This window comes from Ichthyophthirius multifiliis (genome assembly GCF_000220395.1).
Source record: "Ichthyophthirius multifiliis unplaced genomic scaffold scaff_1120509250285, whole genome shotgun sequence".
Taxonomy (NCBI): domain Eukaryota; phylum Ciliophora; class Oligohymenophorea; order Hymenostomatida; genus Ichthyophthirius; species Ichthyophthirius multifiliis.
In genome coordinates, this window is record NW_004086901.1 from 26501 (window position 1) to 43187 (window position 16687).

General features: G+C 15.4%; 4 protein-coding genes across 4 annotated transcripts, besides 35 other annotated features; all 4 read left to right on the forward strand. All coding sequences in view use genetic code 6, as the record gives it.

Annotated features, from left to right (window-relative positions):
- Positions 1 to 8: 8 nt before the first annotated feature.
- IMG5_062480 (hypothetical protein) lies at positions 9 to 577 on the forward strand (the record flags this gene model as incomplete). The annotated part of the gene is made up of 2 exons (XM_004037008.1): positions 9 to 83; positions 137 to 577. 2 exons carry the CDS (start codon positions 9 to 11, stop codon positions 575 to 577), a joined length of 516 nt encoding a protein of 171 aa, XP_004037056.1.
- Positions 476 to 521: a microsatellite.
- A 580-nt stretch (positions 578 to 1157) lies between the features above and the next one.
- Positions 1158 to 1434: a microsatellite.
- Positions 1180 to 1234: a microsatellite.
- Positions 1183 to 1284: a microsatellite.
- Positions 1193 to 1252: a microsatellite.
- Positions 1205 to 1352: a microsatellite.
- Positions 1209 to 1343: a microsatellite.
- Positions 1336 to 1416: a microsatellite.
- Positions 1349 to 1419: a microsatellite.
- Positions 1353 to 1424: a microsatellite.
- Positions 1405 to 1459: a microsatellite.
- Positions 1460 to 1502: 43 nt separating this feature from the next.
- Positions 1503 to 1583: a microsatellite.
- Positions 1505 to 1561: a microsatellite.
- A 1180-nt stretch (positions 1584 to 2763) lies between the features above and the next one.
- On the forward strand, positions 2764 to 5020 carry IMG5_062490 (hypothetical protein; the record flags this gene model as incomplete). Its single annotated transcript, XM_004037009.1, has 4 exons — positions 2764 to 3059; positions 3101 to 4046; positions 4203 to 4312; positions 4968 to 5020. Exons 1-4 carry the CDS (start codon positions 2945 to 2947, stop codon positions 5018 to 5020), a joined length of 1224 nt encoding a protein of 407 aa, XP_004037057.1. The 5' UTR covers positions 2764 to 2944.
- Positions 4333 to 4378: a microsatellite.
- An 805-nt stretch (positions 5021 to 5825) lies between the features above and the next one.
- Positions 5826 to 5868: a microsatellite.
- Positions 5869 to 5917: 49 nt separating this feature from the next.
- Positions 5918 to 5947: a microsatellite.
- Positions 5948 to 6128: 181 nt separating this feature from the next.
- Positions 6129 to 6197: a microsatellite.
- Positions 6198 to 6834: 637 nt separating this feature from the next.
- Positions 6835 to 6923: a microsatellite.
- Positions 6836 to 6940: a microsatellite.
- Positions 6909 to 6948: a microsatellite.
- A 1032-nt stretch (positions 6949 to 7980) lies between these two features.
- Positions 7981 to 8024: a microsatellite.
- Positions 7987 to 8024: a microsatellite.
- Positions 8025 to 8064: 40 nt separating this feature from the next.
- Positions 8065 to 8133: a microsatellite.
- Positions 8073 to 8118: a microsatellite.
- Positions 8080 to 8132: a microsatellite.
- Positions 8134 to 8686: 553 nt separating the features above from the next.
- Positions 8687 to 8725: a microsatellite.
- Positions 8726 to 9962: 1237 nt separating this feature from the next.
- Positions 9963 to 10061: a microsatellite.
- Positions 9968 to 10066: a microsatellite.
- A 219-nt stretch (positions 10067 to 10285) lies between these two features.
- IMG5_062500 (hypothetical protein) lies at positions 10286 to 11931 on the forward strand (the record flags this gene model as incomplete). Its single annotated transcript, XM_004037010.1, has 3 exons — positions 10286 to 10771; positions 10844 to 11225; positions 11298 to 11931. 3 exons carry the CDS (start codon positions 10286 to 10288, stop codon positions 11903 to 11905), a joined length of 1476 nt encoding a protein of 491 aa, XP_004037058.1. The 3' UTR covers positions 11906 to 11931.
- Positions 11200 to 11240: a microsatellite.
- An 859-nt stretch (positions 11932 to 12790) lies between the features above and the next one.
- Positions 12791 to 12851: a microsatellite.
- Positions 12852 to 13013: 162 nt separating this feature from the next.
- Positions 13014 to 13079: a microsatellite.
- Positions 13017 to 13066: a microsatellite.
- Positions 13037 to 13097: a microsatellite.
- A 214-nt stretch (positions 13098 to 13311) lies between these two features.
- Positions 13312 to 15080, forward strand: IMG5_062510 (hypothetical protein; the record flags this gene model as incomplete). The annotated part of the gene is made up of 5 exons (XM_004037011.1): positions 13312 to 13945; positions 14216 to 14569; positions 14644 to 14732; positions 14796 to 14966; positions 15039 to 15080. 5 exons carry the CDS (start codon positions 13312 to 13314, stop codon positions 15078 to 15080), a joined length of 1290 nt encoding a protein of 429 aa, XP_004037059.1.
- Positions 15081 to 15462: 382 nt separating this feature from the next.
- Positions 15463 to 15512: a microsatellite.
- Positions 15463 to 15527: a microsatellite.
- Positions 15528 to 16687: the final 1160 nt, after the last annotated feature.

A 16687-nucleotide genomic window follows, 5' to 3' on the forward strand; every position in this document is an offset into this window, starting at 1 on the left:
CATCTTCTATGACAACTTTGGAGGCTTTAAAAATTTTAGGAATAGATCCTAAAGACGATTTAAATGGAACAGTAATTATGGATGTAAATAAAAATATAATATACACAAATAAAAAAACAATTAATATAAAAAAAAGCATTATATATTATAATATGTGAAAAATAATCCCGAAACAGGAGGATCTTAATATATATAGGCAAAAATTACAAATGCTAAAGATTATCTTATTTAAGTTTGTGGGGGATATGAAGAAGAACTAAGATGGAGATAAGCCAAAAACTTAGAAACAGGAGATGATAGTATTAGATATGATAAAACTTAAGATTTTGAACTTAATTTTAATATTGTGGATCCTTATAAAGATTTAAAGCAAGAAGATATTGAGAAAAAAGTTAGATAAGCAAAAGAAGAATAAGCATAAGGAGAAAATAGCGAAGAAAATGAAGATAATCCGAATTAATAAGAAACAGAATAGGAAAAACAATAAAATAGTGAAGAAAAAAAAGATAATAATGAAGAAATGAGAGATGATAAAAATGAAATAGTTAAAAATAATGAAAATTAAAAAAAAAAATGAAAATTTAAATTAATATATATTTATTTTAAATTAGATAATAATAAAGAAATAATTTAATAATTTAAAAAAATTTTAGAATTTAATATATTTTATATTTTAAAGATATTAAAAAAAATTTTATTTATATCATTTGTTTAATATAAAAAAAAATTAAAATAAATTGAAAAATATAATATTATATATATATATAACTAAAAATATTAAAAATTAATAATAATTTGATATTTATATAATAATATTTTAAAATATAAAAAAAAAATATTAAAATATATATATAATTAAAAATTTAAAAGTAAATAATGTAAATTAATTAATTAAATTATATAAATACTCCAGAAAATAATATTAAATTATTTAAATATTTTTATTTTAAAATATAATATATATATCTTTTGATTATTATTAATTTATGCATTTTATAATCTATTACATTTATTTATTTTTATTAATTAAAAAAAAAAAAAATATATAGAATAAATAAAAATATTTATTTAGATAAATAAATATATAAAATTTTCGATATATAAATATATATTTATTTATTTAAATATATAAAAATAATTTATAAAAAAAAATATTTTAATATATTTATCTAATATATAAATATATTTTTTTTTTATAATAATTATTTTATTTAATATAATTTTTATTTTTTAAAATTATTTATTATATTTATTTTAATATATTTTTTTAATAAAAATTATTTAAATATTAATATTTATATAATTGTTATTTTTATATAATTTAATTGTAAATATTAATATTTTTTAATATATAATAATATATTTTTATATTTATTTAAAATAATATTCATTTATTTAATAATATATTTTTATATAATATATTTATTTATTTATTATATAAGATTAATTTATTATTTTTTTCTTTTTTTTTTTTTAATTAATATAATATATTTGTATTTGTTTATTTTTATATTTTTTTATATTTTTTATAATTAATTAAATTTTTTATTTTTATAAATTTCTTTCATTAATAAATATATTTTAATTAAATAATAAATAATTTTTCTTAATTCACAATTTTTTTTTTTATTAATATTTATAAAAATTTTTTATATAATTTAAATATATATATTTTTAATTATTTATTTTATTAAATTTTTATATATATAATATTGTTTTTAAATAATAATTTTTTAAAATAAGTTTATTCAAAATATATTTTTCTCTTATTTTATATTGTATAAAATAATATATTTAATTTATTTAAATAAAATATTTACAAATTTGATTCATTAAAATTTATTTATTTTAAACTAACAAGCAATAAATATTTATTGAATTAAAAATTAATAATAATAAATTAATTTATAAAATTTTTATATATAATATATTTTAATAATCTTAAATGAAATTATAGTAAAAAATTATATCAAATATGTCAAGCACACCTTTGGCTATAGTTAAAAGAGGACTAATGCAAGATATATAAACATAAAATAATGATTTACATAATAATAGTATAATTTTAAATTAATCCTAAGCAAGTCCATTAAAAGATATTTTATTTAAATTAAAATTAAAACAATAAGTGTAAAATGTAGCTAATCAAACATCAAATAGGCGTCAATAAAAATTACAGGTAAGTTAACATAGATTTTTTAATGATAAAACATTAAATATATAAACAAAAGGAATTAAAGATAATAATAATTTATAAGATGATAAAATATTTAATTCAAAAAACAATATAAAAGCTATATTTATTTATTTAAATTAAAAAATACCAATATTTGATCCTTAGAGTTATTTTAAGCTTTTTTGGGACATTTAAATTGCTTTTATTATAACTGTTTTATTATTTTACATTCCTATTCATTTAATATATGGATTAAAATTTAACTAATTGATTATAAGCTAAGTAGATTATTTAATTCCATTAATTTTTTTTATTGATCTTGTTTTTAATTTAAATACTGGATATTATTAGAAAGGTTTTTTAGTTTAAAAAAGGAGTAAAATATTTTTTTATTTTTTAAAAAATTATTGGTTTTCAGATATAGTATCGATTCTTCCTTTTTTTTTTATTAATTAAATGGAAATTATAAATTATTTTTTAAAATTTATAATTTATTTTCTTTTCTATTAAAAACTAAAAAATATTCAAAGATTATTTAATAGAGTCGAAAACATACTCTCTTTAAATAAAAAAGCCATAAATATAATATCTCTTTGTTAACTTTTAGCCTTTGTGCTTTTTGTATCTCATATATTTGCATGTATTTGGCTTTTTGTAGGTCTTAATACTTACTAAAATTATTAAAAATCATGGCTTTCAATACGAAGTATATAAAATCTTGATTGGTAAGTTTAATATTTAAACTCTTATTATTTTGCTACTGTAACTATGATAACAGTTGGTTATGGAGATATAAATCCTTAAAATAATATTGAAATTGTAATATGTAGTATTGCTATGATGATAGCATGTGGTGTCTTTGCTTATGCAGTAAACTCAGTAGGTAAATATATATATATACATATATAAATATATGTATATTAGGAACTATTTTTTAAGAATTTTTCGCTTTCGAAAAAGAATTAAAATATAATATGAATGTAATAAATACATTTATGGCAAACAAAAAAATATCAAGAAAATTACAAGAATAAATTTAATAATATTTAGATTATTATTGGAGAGAATAATTAACTAAAAACAGTGATTTGGAATAAAAAATAATAAACTAACTCTCTGATAACCTTAAAGAGTAACTATTAATGGAAGCAAATAAATAAATATTAATAAATACTCCAATTTTTAAGACAAATTTTAGCGAAAATATCATTCCTAGGATAATTCCTTTAATAAAAGAGCTCCATTATACTCCAAATGAGAAAATATTTGACCATAGTGATATAATCGACAATCAAATATACTTCATAGAAAAAGGGAAAGTTGAAATCTGCATAAACTACCGTAACCCCTGCCTAAGAAAAGAAAAAGCTCAAACAAAAATGTATTAGTTAACATCTGGAGACAACTTTGGTGAACTGGGTTTTTTTACTGGACTAGGAAGGAACTTTACAATAATAACATAGTCTTTTTGTTCTCTCTTGACAATAAAAAGAGCTGATTTTATCCAACTTTTATAAGAATTTCCTGAAGACTACGAAAAATTTTGCTATATACGCGATATGATATTATACCAAAATGACTATCAAAAACTGGGTTTAAAATGTTTCTGTTGTTTAAAACAAAACCATTTAATAGACTAATGTCCTATAATACATTATATCCCCAATAAATTTAAAACTATATATAATGAATCAATTGGCGCTCCATAGTTTCATCGATAAAAATGTGTCAGAAAAAACAATAAAGCATAACATAAAAATAAAACTAGAACAATTTAAGATGACGCACTAAATTTTGTAGATGATTATGAAGATATTATAGACTTATATATTAAATAGAATATAAATTATGATTCTGATAATGATGAAGAGTATTATTTTACAACTTCTTCTTTTTCATCTTCTTCTTCTTCTAAATCTAAATCTTAATCAAAATATTCTTCTTCTTCTTCTTTTAAAAAATCATCATAGATTAATAATAATAAATTATTTAAATAATATGAATAAACTTCAAATTAAAAAAATAGATAATCAGATGATAAATTACCTTATTTAACAAATGAAAAGGAAAATTTGTAAGAAAAAAAAGTAAAGAATACTGTATATAGTGGAAAAAAATAAAATAAAAATGAAATATGTATATAAAATGCACATACAAATAATAATAATAATAATAATAATAATAATAATAATAATAATAATACCAGTATAAATATTTAATAATTAAAATAATAAAAAAACTCTTTATTATCCTAAAATTCTTATTCTTCTTAATCTTCCTCATCTTCTAGTTGCAATTAAGAAACACCTTTGTAAATAGAATGTCTAATTAAAAAAGATATTATAGTAAGCAAAAAAAGTGATTCCTAGGTAAATAGTTCATGTTCTTCTTCTTCATAAATACAATCTTAAACAAAGCAAGATTTATAAAGATAAAGAATCAAATAACTATCAAAAAAACCAATAGACCAAAACACTTATTAAAAACAAAGACTTTCTATAATAATAGACTTATTAAATAATTTATTAAAAAAAACTGAGAGAAATCCAAATCAACTAAAAACTAAAATTTAGAAATAAATTGCGTTAACTGCAGTACCGCATTATTACTAATATTCCCAAATATAAATAGCAAATAATAATAATAATAATATTTCTTCTTAATTTGAATAACAAATTGAAGAATAAAAGGAATTAATAACAGATACTATGAAAAATTTTAATATATACTTTCCTAATAATAATTACTCGAACGTCATATAAATCTTAATATAAAACTCTTAATTAAAAAGACAATAAGAAATTAACCAATTATTACTTTAAGTTAATTAAAGTGGTTTTTTGAAATAAAGAATAGGTCATAATAAAAGCGATGTAAGTAAAAGGAGTATATTTTCAAGGAGAAATAATAATAATAATAATAATACCAGAAAAAGGAATGCTTAATAGAGTACAGTAGAAATAAAATAAATAGATAAAATTTAATAAATAGAAAATAAAAATTCTTCTATATATTTTGGAAATTCTAAATTATTAGAATCTTTATCTTCTTCCTCTTAAAAAAGATAAAGTTAACATTCTATTAATTCTAATAATTTTACGAAAATCTCTATTGATAATTAAGTATAAGAATCTAATAATATCTAAATTAATTAATATAATAACTATTTTACTGATTATTAATCGTAATATTTTCAAAACATACAATTAATAGAATGATATTATTAAAAAATTATATAAAAAAAAAATATTAAAATAAATATAAATCTTTATAAATAAAAAAAATAATATCATTTTTTTTCCATTTCACAATGTAAATGATGTCTCATTTCATATTTATTAGTTTATAAAAAAAGATCATATACTAATTTATTATTTTCTATTTTAAATATTCTTTTTACTCCAGTAGCAAAAGGCTCTTTTGCACTTTAAGTCCTAATAATATTTTAAATATTTAATTCTAATTATTTATTTTCTTGAAGAACTCCTTCTTCTATTTCGCATAATCCGAAAGGATGACTAATACATAATTCAACTTTTCCATTTATTAAACGAAAATATCCACATTCGGAATGCATGGGTGTTTTTTCAGGTATTTTTTGAGTTTGTTGTATATACATATATATATTAGGTTTAATGTTTGTTACTTTTATTTACTCATTATATTATACCTATTTATTCATTAATTTACCTTAACCTTCCCAGTTCCCTTAAAGGAAAAATTCTTATTGGTTCATTACTATTATTATTTAAATTTATTAATTAAATTTATCTTTTAGATAAAAATCTTATAATAATTAATAATAAAAGAATATTATTTTATATAAAATACATGTATATTTATTTTAATTTGTTCGTTTTTATTTATTTTTTAATAAATAAATATTAAAGATAATTAATTAAATTATTATACATCCTTTTTTAAAATATAAATAATTATTTAAATATTTTAGATTTTTTTATAAAAAAAATAATAATAATTTTTTTATTTAAAAAAATAAAAAATAACATTTTTATATAAATATTTATTTTTTAATATTAAGTGCTTCCAAAATAAAAAATCATATTAGTCAAACCATCATAAATTCTGGTTTTTTATTTTAAGAAGAACATTAAATGTTAGTATTGAAGTTAAAATTATTTTAAAATTATATCGAATTATTATAAAACAGCTATTATTAATCAAATAAATAATCAATGCTGTTTTATTATTACGACTTTAAGTAAATATTATTATCTATATTTATTATTTCTTATTTATTTTAAAAATTAAGACCAATATAATCAATTTAATTATTTTGTTCGAAATCGTATTATAAATTTATTAATTATTATTTAATTGCTTTTTCATGCCTATCTTTAGCAGTTTCTTTATGATACTTTACATAATGCTCATTTAAGCTTTTTTTATGTAAATATGCTGAACTACACCCTTAAAATTCACAAACAAAATCTTTTCTTTTTAAATGAAAAGCTCTTATATGTGTTTTTAAATTTGAAAGCTAAATATAAATATATAAAAAATAATAAATTTATATAGATATTTTATAATACTTTAGTATATATTTTATCACAATTTTCAAATGTACATTTATATTATTTTTATGTTTTATTTTGTTAAAAGGTTATTTCTTGATTAAATTTTTTAAATTTATAAAGTTATTATTATTATTACTAATATTATTATTATTATTAATATTATTATTATTATTATTATTATTATTATTATTATTATTATTATTATTATTCTTTACATTACTATTATATTTTTTAAATCTATTAATTTTAATATATATTTTCCTTTTATTAGATTTATTCTTTAATTATATTTTAAAAATTAGAAATTTCATTAATTTATTAATTAAAATTACTTTTCTAATTTTCTTCTTAATATTAATTTATATAAATATTGTTAAAAATTCCTTATTTTTCATTTTAATTAAATAAATTTTTAAAAATACTAAAGTTTTAGCTATTTTCATTTTTTTTTTTCTTATTCAAAATAACTCAACTTCCTTTGATTTTTAAACAAAGTATTATTATTATTATTTTATAAATTTAATTAAAAGTTTACTTATAACTTCTATTATTATTAATGTATTTCTTAGAAAAATTCTATTTTTTATATAATTTCATTATTTTCATATTTATTTTCTTATTTTAAGTCATCTTATTTATAAATTTCTTAAATTTTACATTCTTAATTAATTTTATTTAAACTTTGTTATTATTATATATTATTTTTAATGAATTATTATTATTCAATAATGTTTTTTTTAATCAATTAATTTTCTACTTTAACTTATTAAACTTTGTATTTTTTTAGTTTTTACTTTCCATGTTTATTAACCATATGTCTATTGAAAAAAACTTTCTTTAAAAACTCCATATCACATTCATTACATTTAAACTAATTTTATTTCATATGTATTATTTTTATATGTCTTTATAAATGATGTTTGCAACTATATCTAATTTTGCATTATTTATAAGTACATAAATAAGGCTTTGGATTTGAACTGTGAGATATTTAATGCCTTTTTAAATGTGAATTTCTTTTGAAGTTCTTTCCACATTAAGAACATATATATTGTTTTATATTTAAATGTGTTTCTTTAATATGGCGGTTCATTTTGCTTTTTTTAGAAAAAGCTTTTTAGCATTTAAAGCATTTAAATATTGTTTCATTTTCCTATTCTTTTTATTATTATTAGTATTGAGAATTGAATTCTTAGTTAAGTAGTAATTACATTTTTTTTTAATTATTAATTTTTACTTTAATTCTTTTAATTGTTTTTATTTATTTTTTAAAAAATAATTTATAATTTTGAAAATAAATTAATAATTTTTTTTATTGATTACATTTATAAAATAAACAGCCTCTTTTGTTACAAATATAATTAAATATACATATTTATATTAATTATATATATATATATATATATATATATATATATTTTAAAATTCATTTTAAAATTTTTACAAATTATAAATTACAAGTATCTATATTTTTCAGTGGACCCCACCTACATTATAAAAAAAAGTTATTTAAATTATTATTTATAAATATAAAAATTGACAAAAATATATTTAAAAAAATAAATATATACAATAAAAATATATTTGATTATTAAAATAAAAAATCTATTATAATATATTATATTATATCCACTATTATATAAAATTAATTTTTTTAAAAGAAATATTTTATAACTATATGTATACTAATATTTAGTATAATATTTAATCTTAAGTCAATAAAATAAAAATAATTAAAAATTATATACAAAAACTTAATGTTTTGTCCCCCCACCAATTAATAAAATACAAGTTATTATTTTTTAAAAAAACAATTAATGAATATTTTTTTTTATTTTTAAATATATTAATTTTCGTAAATTTTATTCAAATTATATTAAAAGTTGCGTGAAAATTAATATTCTTATTCTATTATGTAAAAAATACAAGAACTTTATTTATAAATTAATTATAACATTTAATTAAAAAAAAAAAAAAATATTTTATATAATAAATATTTATTTAAAAAATAATAAAGATATAAATAAAATATACAATATATTATAATATTATATATATTCTTCTTCTAAAAAAAAAAACTAAATATTTTGTATAAATTAAATTTTACAATTTATAATTACTTTTTATAAAAAATAATAGTATAATCTATGATAATAAATTTTATATTATAATTTAATTTTAAAATAAAATAAATAATTTAAAAATATTAAGTTTTAGTACTATTTAAATAAGCAAAATAATTTTTTGTTATAAAAATATATATATTAAAAAATTTAAAAAATAATAAATTAAATATAAAACTAATAATAAAAATTTAAATTTATTATTTAATAAAATAAAAATTTAAATAAAAAATATTATCAAATATTAAAAAAAATTAAATTGATAAAATTTATATTTTTAAAATATATTAAAAATAAAAAAATAAAGTTAATCTTAAATAAGTTTAGATATTAATCCTTTTTTATAATTATCCTACTCATTAAAGGAAAATTTTAGATGAAACTTAAAATAAATACAATCATAAACAAACCTATATTTTATTAAGTAAAAAAAAATTACTACTAAAACATTTAATACTATTCAGAAAAAATTTTATAGTTTTAGAGGAGGGAGAATACTTATATTTTTAAAAAAGTAAATTCGTTATAAATTAAAGAAAAAAAGAATTAAAGGTAAAAGTTCAAAAAATAAATAAGCTTATTAAAATAAATCAAATAATTTGTTAATTTATCTTCAAATATTAAATTAGCAACTGCATATTCAAATCAGGAATAAAAATATATTTCATAAAAAAAAAATTAAAACAAAGTTAACAATATAAATCTACATTTTAAAAAAAGTTTTAATTTATTAATTAAAGTTAAAAATATAAACATAGAGATTAAATTTAAATAAAATAAAAAAAAAAAAATAATAAATAAAAATTTACTTAAAAATAAATGTTAATTCTAATAATAAAACAATCAAGAATAAAGCGTTTTATTGAAAAAATATAAAATATATAAATATTTAAATATATATATTTCTAATGTTAAAAAAAATATATATTTTAATTTTTTCATAAAAAAATAAATATTTAAATTTCAAAAGAATAATATCTATTGAAGAAAAAATTTGATTTTAAATATAAAAATATAAACTATTCATAAATAAAATTAATTTAATTGCTTATAATTAAAATAAACAAAAAATTAAAATTATATATAAAAAAAAAAATAAGCAAAGAAAATAAAAATTAATGTTATTATAAATATAAATATATGTATATGTATATATATATAAATAATAATTATATAATTATATAAATATTTAAATATATAATTATATTAAAATATATAATATATTAATTTTTTTATTTCCATATTTCTTATATATCTTTTATTTAATTAAATAATTTTATATTGTTTCAATTTATATATATTATAAAATAAAAAAAAATTATATATTTTTTTCACAAGAAGATATAAAAAAAAAATAGATACATTTTTCTAAAAATAAATAAAAAAGATATAGAACAAAAAATAATATTTATAATTTTTTTTATTTTAAAAACTTAAAAACAATAAAAATGAAAATCTAAACTGTATTTATATTATATATAAACTTTGTTGTAGTTGCTATTATAGCGTCACTTCTTACAATTGAATAAAAACTAAATTTTGAACTAGACGAAAACGTAATAGTATTAACAGATAAAAACTTTAAATTAGTATTAAAACAATATAACAATATATTAGTTGAATTCTACGCTCCTTGGTGTGGTCATTGTAAATAATTAGCTCCAGAATACGCAAAAGCTGCCACTATTTTAAAAGACAGTAAATCTAATGTAGCTTTAGGAAAATTAGATGCTACAGAATAAAAATAGGTTGCTTCTTAATTTAAAATCTAAGGTTTTCCTACTTTAAAATTCTTCAGAAACGGCAATCCTTCCGAATATACAGGAGGAAGAACATCTTCTGAAATTCTTGAATGGATAGAAAAAAAAACAGGCCCATCTTCTCATTTATTGACATCAAAATAAGAGTTAGAAGAATATAAATAAGATAATGATGTAATTTTCATTTTTTTTTATTTAAAAAATAAAATATGAATTCTATTTTATTTATATTATTTTTAAAAAAAGGTAATTTTTGCTTATTTCGGTTTATCTGAAAATGATAAAGAATTTTAAGAATTTTAAAGTTTAGGACATGACTATGATCATATAAAATTCGTTCATATTTTCAATTAAGAAGTCTTAGATTAATTAAATATCTAAAAAGGAAAACCTGCATTAAGATTATATAAGAATTTCGATGAGAAATTAAATGAATATCAAAATGAAGTCACAGTTGATAAAATTAAAAAGTTTTTGGAAGAATTCTCTCATCCTTTAGTTATGCCTTGGGGAGATGCTGCTAGTAGTAAAATCTATTCTAATAAAAATACTGGAGTTCTTCTATTCCATGAACCAAATGATGAAGAATCAATTAAATTATTATAAGAAATAGCTAAAATAAGAAAAAGTAAAAATAAAAATAAAAAAATCATAAAATAATTTTTTCTTTTATTTTATTTTTTTTAATAAAAAAAAAAAGTTAAAGAAAGTATTATCTTTTCTTCTATAAATAGCTAAAACTCCAATTATAGTAAATTATAAGAAAGTATAGGAGCCTCCAGTTTATCTTATCCAGCTTTATTTATATTAGATTCTAAAAACGAGGCTAATTATTTAATGGAAGTTGAATTTAATGAAAAAAATATTAATAGATTTATAAACTAATTCAAAAGTAAAAAACTTACCAAATACATAAAATCACTCCCTATTCCAGAAAATAATCCAAATGAAGCTGTTCTTAATATTGTTAGGAAAAATTATGACTCAGTAGTCAAAAATAGCAAATAAGATTTATTTGTGATGTATTATGCTACTTGGTGTGGACATTGTAATTAATATAAACCTAAATTAGAAGCTTTGGCTTAAAAATTTAAAGTCAATCCTAATGTTATTTTCGGAAAATATGATGCAGTTAATAATGCTGTTGAGGATGTCTAAATTAGTGGATATCCGACTATCTTTTTCTTTAAGAATGGAAGTAAAAGTTAGCCTATTAAATATGAAGGAAATAGGGATGAAAATGATGTTATTTAATTTATTAAATAACATACATCTTATCCTTGGGTTGATATTTTACATGAAGAATGATTTATTTTATATTTAGTTTATTTTTTTTTAAAAAAAAAGGATTTTTTTTAAAAAAATTAATCCTTTTTATTATATTATATTTTATTTTAAATTTTAATTTTTTTAATTTTTTTTTTAAACAATTCAATTTAATTTTTATATATGCATATTATAAAAAATTTATATAGCATTCTAACAATTTAAAATTTAATTATTTTATATATTATTATTCTTATATTAATAAATATATTACGAATTTTAGATAGATTTCTAAATTTTAATTTCATTATCTTATAAAAATAATTAAAATTTAATTACTATTTTAATTTATATTTATAATTAATATTAATATTAAAGTTTCATACTTTATATAAAATATATCTTTTAGTTCTTATATTTATATTATTACTTAATTGATTTTTAACTCTTATATTATATAATATATAATGAAAAAAATTATAAAAGTAACAATAGGAAATATTAAATGCATTAAATATTTATTTTATTTTTAAACGCAATTATAAATAGTCTATACTATTGATAATATATTTAGACATAAATAATTTATATATATTTTTAATAAAAAAATATATTTATAGTTTGCTTTTTTTTATAATATATAGGAAAATTATTAAAAAAATTATAATTAATTTAAATCTAACACTTTTAATAAGCATAAAAAAATTAAAGAATTTATAGACAATACAATCCATTTTATTTATAAACAAAAAAAATTAATTTATATTATATATATTACATAATCATTAATATAAATAAAATAAAATTTATATTATATATTTTTTTTGTATTAAAAAATAAAAAATAATGGAATAATTATTTAAATAGATATAAAGTTTATTATTATTTTTCATATCATTTTTAATTCATAATAAGTCTTTCAATTTTATTAATTTAATATATTAAAATCATTATTTTTTATTATTAAAATAAATAATATAAATATTAAGACTATTAATATTAACAAACCAGAAAATGTAAAAGATTTAAATTATTTTTTGTATTTGTTCTTTAAAAATTTTATTATTAAAAGAAAAAATAGTCAAAAATAAAATTTTAAGAATCTTTAAAGAATTTATCTGTATCATTTTTTTATAAATATTTATATAAAATTTATATATTTAAATATATTAATATATATTTATATATATATAAATATTATTTTTTATATATTTATTAATAAAAATATATTTTTAATTTAAACATATAGTCAAATTTTTTTTTATTTTTACGTAAATAACTTATTTATAATATTATACATTTTTTTTTTTTAATTATTTTTAAACATAATATATAAATAATATATAAATCTAAAAAAAAAACTTAAAAAATCTTTATAATTATCGTAAAAAAAACACAAAAAATTTAAAAAATTAATAAAATTATAAAAAAAAGTAAACCTAATAAAAATGCAAAAAAATAAATATTCTTAATTAAAAAAACTCGCTAATATTTGGAATTTTCTAACCCGAGCAGACAAAGAATATTTGCATTCATAAACATTTAATTAATTTTTAATTACAATTTATTTTTTTCAACTTTTTGGACTTCCCTTATCTTTGACAGATTTTCCCAAATAAGATGAAATCCTCTAAATAATATGTTTTATTGCTAAAAATTCACGAATAACTCCTTTATTGACTTTAATTTCAAAAAGTTCTCATAGTTTTTGTATTTTTTTTCTTATTTCTCTTTTGTTTTCTGATATAACATTTTACATAATTATATTTTAATTATCTTTGATTCCAACCTACAAATAAGATCGAGCTTCCTAATTAAAAATAAAAGGTATTTAATATATAAAAATTTACACTGAACTTTTTAAATGGTTTTTTTTTATTATAAAAACTGATATTGCTTTTGGAGGTATTTTTTGTACTTATATTGATTCTTAAACAAATCCTTTAATAGAAATTAGATGTTCATATATACCCTAAATGGATAATTATAAATTAATATTTTTATTTTTTTGTCTTTTATAGCTTTTATTTGTTTTTATAAGCTGTTTTATTTACCTTTTAGTCTATAATTCATGTGAATTATGCTTAATAAATCCAATTAAAACAAGATTTTCTTACCAAAAAATTGCAGAATTTTCACTGGTATTTCTTTTTATTTTACTCTCATACCCTTATTACACTTAATGTAAGGAAGTTTTGACTTTTTTTGCATTTTTGATAGGAATTTTTCATTATTATTAATACTATTCTAATTTTCCTTTCATGGAACTTTATTATACAAATATTTATATATAATTTTTGAATCAATATATGTTTTCGAGTATACTTATAGCTTTATTTTATTATGATTTAGTAGAAAAAGAATCTTATTTTAAAGGATATTTTTTTATTTTTGGTTCTTTTTTATTTTTTATTTAAAAAAATTTGTTTCATAAATAAATTAACTCACTCCATTGTTTTAATTTATCTAACTCTGTTTAAAGACCACTTTATGCTTGTTAGTTTTTCGAAGAACTAATAGTATTAACGAAAAGAAGCGCAAATAATTTCCAATAAAGACTTATTGCATTCGGGATTATTAGTAATCATATGGAAATATGTTTAGATATAAAATGTCCTTGTTTTTCTATTAAATAGAATCCGCAATTTTCAATTATTTTCGAACCAGTAGGTGTTTCGAATATTAGATAATAAAATAATTATTAGAGTATTTAATTTTTTTGTTTTATATATATATATATATATATACATATAAATAAATATTATTTTTCTAAAAAAAAGACTTTAAAGAATGGATTTATAAATTTATTGATTATAATTTGAGATAACTATTGACTTAATTAAAAAAAAGTTATATTAAACAAAACTAGGTATTTAATTTTTATAATTTTTTTTATTTAATGTTATTTTTATTTATTTCTATAAAAAAAAAGATTTTTTAAGATGTTTCTATGAGATTTTGGTTTTTTAGTATTCGATAATAAAGAAATTATATAAAATCATTATATATAATGAAAAGTGATAGTGATAAATATATTAAGAAGAGTTTTTTTTTAAAATTATAGAAATATCATGTGTTTAAATAATAGAAAATTAAATAAAAAGTTTTGATAAATCAATGAAATATTCATGCAGGTAAAAAATAAACAAAGTAAAATAAAAAAATAAAAAAAAAGATTAAAAGATATATAATAAGCAGTTTAATTCGAAAATTTTGAAAAACTTGTTTTAAGTGAGGAAACGAAAAAAAAATGAAAAATTATCTATAAATTCTTTTATAAAATAAAATAAATACTTTATAAACAATGATAAAAGGATATGAAAACATAGATTAATTTAAAAAAGATTTACTTTAATTAATGAAAAAAGCTGAAAAAACAGAAAAATTGTTTAAAAAATCATTATAATTAGATAAAAATAATATATAATATATTAAACTTTATTCAATATTTAAATTAAGAATACTTAATGATTATAATAATTATAGATAATTAACATAAAACATAGAAGATATTAAAATAAAAGATAAATTTTTAAATAAAAATCAAATTCATTCAATTAATATATTAAAAGGTTAAAAAAAAATATATAAAAATTATTTATATATTATATATATAAATATATATATATTATTTAAATTTATATATATACAATAAATATTTATAATGTAATAGGTAATGTATCTTCAATTATAAGTAGTTTTAATACTTCGATTGCCAAAATTACTTCTTTTTCTGAAAACACACCAAATTTTTTTGGTTATAAAAAAATACAATTTGATACTATTTAATCTTTAAATGATTTAATTCCAGATTGTATAAGTATTTGGCATGATATGTTTATTAATAGACTAGTCGAAACTGGATTATCTAAAATAATAAGAAAATATCGATTTGCTTTAGGAAAATAGAAAGGTTATTTTAATAATAAAGTTATAAAATATTTAATTTTAAATAGATGGATTTATATTTCCTATAAATTTATATGTTAACTATTATTGGCATAATATTGGAAATTAATTTTGTTTTTCTGCTCTTATTCTTAAATTAAAAACTGAAAGTCAATTTATTTTAACTGACGAAGAAGGCTAAATAAAAGAAATAACATCTAACTTTGCTATTTTTTTAAATAGTTTATGTAAAAACAAAATAAATAGAAACCTTTTGAACGATATAAACATTTCTTTTTTAATTCCTAATATAAATATAGTTTTAAATAATTATGATAATAATACATAATAGCACGAAAATTTAAAATATGAAATAAGCATACCATATAGTATTTTTTTTTGTTTTAAATATAATAATAATAAAAAAAAAAAAGATTTCTATCATTATATAAAAGAATATAAATAGAAATAAAATTTAAAAAAATAATATAATTAAATTTAATTTATCTAAAGTAAACTTAATACCAAAAAATTTTCATAAAAATATAAAAAATCAAAACTAACATTAGAAACTACACTTTCAATTCATAAAGAAAATATCGAATTATATGAAAAAAAAAACCGTTTAATAATGTATATTATAGAGATTACACACTATAAGATTTTAAAATTTAAATAAGTTCCCAAAAAGACTATTATTGAAAATCCCTAATTGGATAATAAATCTTTCTACTTTAAAGAATAACTTTTAAAAGAGAAATCATTAAAGTTTAAAAATAATTAAATTATATAATAAAATTCAATAGTATTAACTGAAGAATAAATGCAATAAATGAATTTTTAAAATTTAAAATCAATTCACAAATGACAATGAATAATAAGGAACAAGATAAAAAAGCTTTTCTTCAATCCCTATTTAAACAAATAATCAAGAAA